General features: G+C 35.8%; 2 protein-coding genes across 2 annotated transcripts in view; both read right to left on the reverse strand.

Moving 5' to 3' along the window:
• Positions 1 to 47: 47 nt before the first annotated feature.
• On the reverse strand, positions 48 to 232 carry CBG26206 (the record flags this gene model as incomplete). The annotated part of the gene is made up of 2 exons (XM_045242941.1): positions 48 to 66; positions 114 to 232. 2 exons carry the CDS (start codon positions 230 to 232, stop codon positions 48 to 50), a joined length of 138 nt encoding a protein of 45 aa, XP_045100439.1.
• A 165-nt stretch (positions 233 to 397) lies between these two features.
• CBG21421 overlaps positions 398 to 4,026 on the reverse strand; it is a gene marked incomplete at both ends in the record, with an annotated part of 7,591 nt that continues 3,962 nt past the window's right edge. Inside the window, 4 exons of the mRNA XM_002646940.1 lie at positions 398 to 658; positions 754 to 1,247; positions 2,216 to 2,803; positions 3,537 to 3,728. Coding sequence (XP_002646986.1) covers positions 398 to 658; positions 754 to 1,247; positions 2,216 to 2,803; positions 3,537 to 3,728 — 1,535 coding nt within the window. The remainder of the gene's footprint in view (positions 659 to 753; positions 1,248 to 2,215; positions 2,804 to 3,536; positions 3,729 to 4,026) is intronic.

Here is a 4,026-nt window from a genome sequence, read left to right on the forward strand (position 1 = left end):
GTATCGATTTCAGGTTTCTAGAATTTGGAGGGTGCTTTGATTGGGGGTCAGAATGCTGGAATTTGTCTGAAATTTAACAAAAATTGGATATGTTTTCAATTTCCAGCATCTACCTGTTATACTGTTGCCCCTGAATAGAAGACGTCTCCTCTACATTCTCCTCAGGCTCATCTTGGTTTCTTTCACTTTGCTGGCGCTCCTGATTATCGATTTTAGCCAAACTCTGTTGCATTATCAAATCCACATTAGCACGGACATATCCCTTCTGGTACACTTGCTTTATGTATTCTCCTGAATAATTTATTTTTGTTCTGTATTTTTTGAGAATTCAAAAAACCACTCACTAAATTCTTGCTTTTTGTCTTCTGACGATATTTCCAGCGATTTTATGAAATGTTCAACATTCAGATCTGTCTAATCCAGACAATTGCTCATGAGTTGGTGTCACAAGGATATGAGAAGTGACCTCATTAATTGTCATTCTGTCAAATCCTGGAATTCCTGCTCTCAAGCGTTTTCTCATCTCCGCCAACAGTTTTGATTGCTCCTCAAGACATGAATTTTTCGCTTCCAACACCGCCACTTCTCTCACTTTCGATTCCAGTCTCTCCTTTGTTTCGTTGAGCTCCTGGAGCATTTTCTTTTTGTCCTCTTCTACCTGTAAGAATCATTCTAACACAATCAAAACTAGAAACTGCCTATATTTGAAAAATCTCTCATATTAGAAATTGTATCCAAAAGATTGGAAATCACTTCATCATGTGACATTTTGACAAATCCTCGATTCTCCACTCCCAAACGATTTCTTGTGATAAAAGACAGCTCATACTGCTCCTCGTAACGTTTTAACTTGTCTTCCAAATGCTCAATTTCTTTGATTTTTTCTTTTGTCAAATGAGCGATTTGAGCAATCAATTTCCTATTTTCCTCCTCCATATCCTCTAACTTCTCCTCAAATGTATCACAATTTCTAATCGATCGATTCAGCTTTGACTGTAAATCTTTCTTTTCGCTGAGCAATTTCTTCACAGTTGAATTCTTGGCTTCAATTTCTTCTTTGAGTTTTACGATGAATTTCTCCATACGCTTGCAAATTTTTCCTGCTTTATTGTAGTCTATTTTCAATTTTTCGAGTCTTTCTTCCAAATTTTCTCTTGGTGTTTTGAGAAGGGAACACTCAGAACGGCTTAATTGTAGACTTGATTTTTTGGAGCGATTGACGTCGTTGGATGTATTCAATGCAATACCTATAAACAATTCTGAAGTCTATTTTGATTCGAAAACAGAAAACTAACATTTCATTGTGCATTTTGCAGGATTCGGAAGCTGTTCATCACTCTGTTCATCGTAGCCTGACATGGACAATTTTCTGAAAAAAAAACACTTTTTAAACGTTTTTTTGAGTTTGAATCATCAAATTGAAACAAAGTAAATTACAAAAATTATCCCAAAAAATGGAAAAGAATAAAAAATGGGGACAAAAACTGAAAAAAATGTGGATTTGAAAAATTCCCGGTATGTAGATCAGATGATCTACTTTTGATCTACTTTGGAAAAAATTTCCAAAAAAAATTGGTTTTTTTTTAATTTTCAGAACTCACAATCAGAGCTCCCTTTTTTGTCTTGATTATAGAAACGTGGCAAATTACTGTAAACATCCTAATAGAACGCCACACGAATCGTCAAACTTGAGCCAATTTATCTCATTTTCTGTGAGAGATATCAAAAAGTCGCTAGCTAGTGAAATGTTGCTGATATCATGATAAATATTTTATTGGTTGACAACTTTTTGATATCTTTCAAAAGAAGTGAGATATATAGGCTCAAAGTGGACGGTCCGGGTGGCATTCTGTTAGAGTGTTTACGGTATTCCAAAGTTGATAATAAATGTACTTTATTGATTTATCTCGAGATAAAATTGGTATTTGCAGGATGCAGTGAGAAAATGGAAGTGTAAAAATTTTCTGTATTTCTAGGAAGATCATGGGGATGGATATGACAATAGAAAAATGAAGGAATTTGTTGAAAAAATAAATTTTCAGAATCAAAGAGAAAGGTCTGGGACGAAAAGTGGTTCAAGATCAGAGGGCAAAAAAAAAGAAAATCGAAGAAAAACGAAGCTTCTGGAAGGAATGGAGACCAGCTTGAACACTTGATTTATCGTTTTCTCTGCATATTATTCATATTTTCCCGTTTTCAGAATTCAACAACTCACTTTTTTTTGCAGGCTGTGGTCCTAAAGTGGATGGAACACCATCCTGCTTCTCCTGAATCTCAATAAATTTCTTAACCATCTGATTATATTTTTCCTCTTTATTAATCCTTTTCGATTCGACAATATCCATAATTGTCCTAAATCTATCTTTGAAGTACTGTAGCTCTTCCATAATTTTCTCCCCTCTCTTCCGAAGTTTTATGTTCAAATCCTGCGCACGACGCATGGCTTTCATAAGATTGCCCAACGGTGGTTCATTTTTGCCTCCAAAATTATCAAAATACCCGTCTCCATCCATTTTCGCTTTTCCCTCATCCCATGCCTCTTCGACCTCTCTTTTTGCTTCATTTACCTTTTCTACCTTTGCCTTCAATCTTCTAACTTCTTTTTTTTGATTTACACGAATTCTATTCATTTTATGGACCATTTTCTTTTTGAATAAACGAATATTCTTTCTCAATTTATGGTACTTCTTTTTAGCGATCATTTGCCTTTTTTGTGCCATGTCATGGCCCATGTGGACTGATTTTTCAGCCTGATTGCTTGATGACGGTTCTGGAACGCCTTGGCTGGAGGAAGCCATTAGCACTGAAAGAATTCAAATTTAATTTGAATGTCAGTTCGAAACCGCGACCCGTCGAAACCAGTCATTTCGAAACGACTTGACACTTCGAATTCAGTCATTTCGAAACCGGTCATTTCGAAACCGAGAAAAAGTTTCGGAATGACTGGTTACGAAAAACCTGGTTTCAAAGTGTTACGCAGTTTCGAAATGACCGGTTTCGAAATGTCGCGGTTTCGAAATGACGCCGAGCCTTGAAAAAACAAATACTCACCAACTTTAGTTTGATATTTGTCCTGAATCACAATCAATTTCTCCATCATCTTCTTGTATTTTTCCTCTGTCTCAATTCCATCTGTTTTGAAGATATCGCCAATTTTTTTGAAACCATCTTGATACCACTGGAATTCTGATTTAACAGCGTCTCCTTTCAATCTCTTATGCAGCATTTCATTTTTCAATTTCTCCTGTCTGATAGCAGTACGAATTCTGACCGATTTCTCGTTTTCTTGGAGATTTAAGCCCAGCTCCCAAAGACGGTCATCATTTTCCCTTTGTTTACTTCCTTGGTTTCTTTTTCTAATTTCTCCAACTCATTCTTCAACTTCTTTACTTCCTCTTCATAACTCTTTTCCATCGAATTCTGGTCTTTTCTCGTATTCCATATTCCTTCAATCTCCCTTTTCTCATTTTCCAATTCCTTCATTATTGTGATTTTCAACTGTAATCGATCCCTCTCTTCATCAAATTACTTCATACTATTCTTCTTTTCATTCAGCTCTGTTTCATACAAAATGTCGGCCTTTTTCAGATCAGCTTCCAGTGTACTTATTGCTTCCTTATCCGTTTGTGCCTTCTCTTTCAGTTTTTCCTCCAAATTTGAAATTATCAATAATTGATTTTGGAATCCGGCTTTGGCGTTTTGCGTAGCGGTTACCAGCTCTCTATACACTGAAAAAGTTGAACATTTTCAAGTTCACTAAATCTGGAATAGCGATACAGAAGCCCTCAATATAATGCACACACACTTTGAGCTCAGTTATCTCACTAGTCAGTTCTCTCAATAGATATCAAGTATCTGTCAACTGATAAAATGTTGATGATAATATGATAAAAATTGTATCAGTTAGCGGATTTTTTATATCTTTACAGGAACTAAGATACCGTAAAACCTCTAATAGAACGACACCCGGATCGTCCACTTTGAGCCTATATATCTCATTTTCTGTGAAAGATATCAAAAAGTGGC

Source organism: Caenorhabditis briggsae (genome assembly GCF_000004555.2).
Source record: "Caenorhabditis briggsae complete genome, chrII, whole genome shotgun sequence".
Classification (NCBI taxonomy): domain Eukaryota; kingdom Metazoa; phylum Nematoda; class Chromadorea; order Rhabditida; family Rhabditidae; genus Caenorhabditis; species Caenorhabditis briggsae.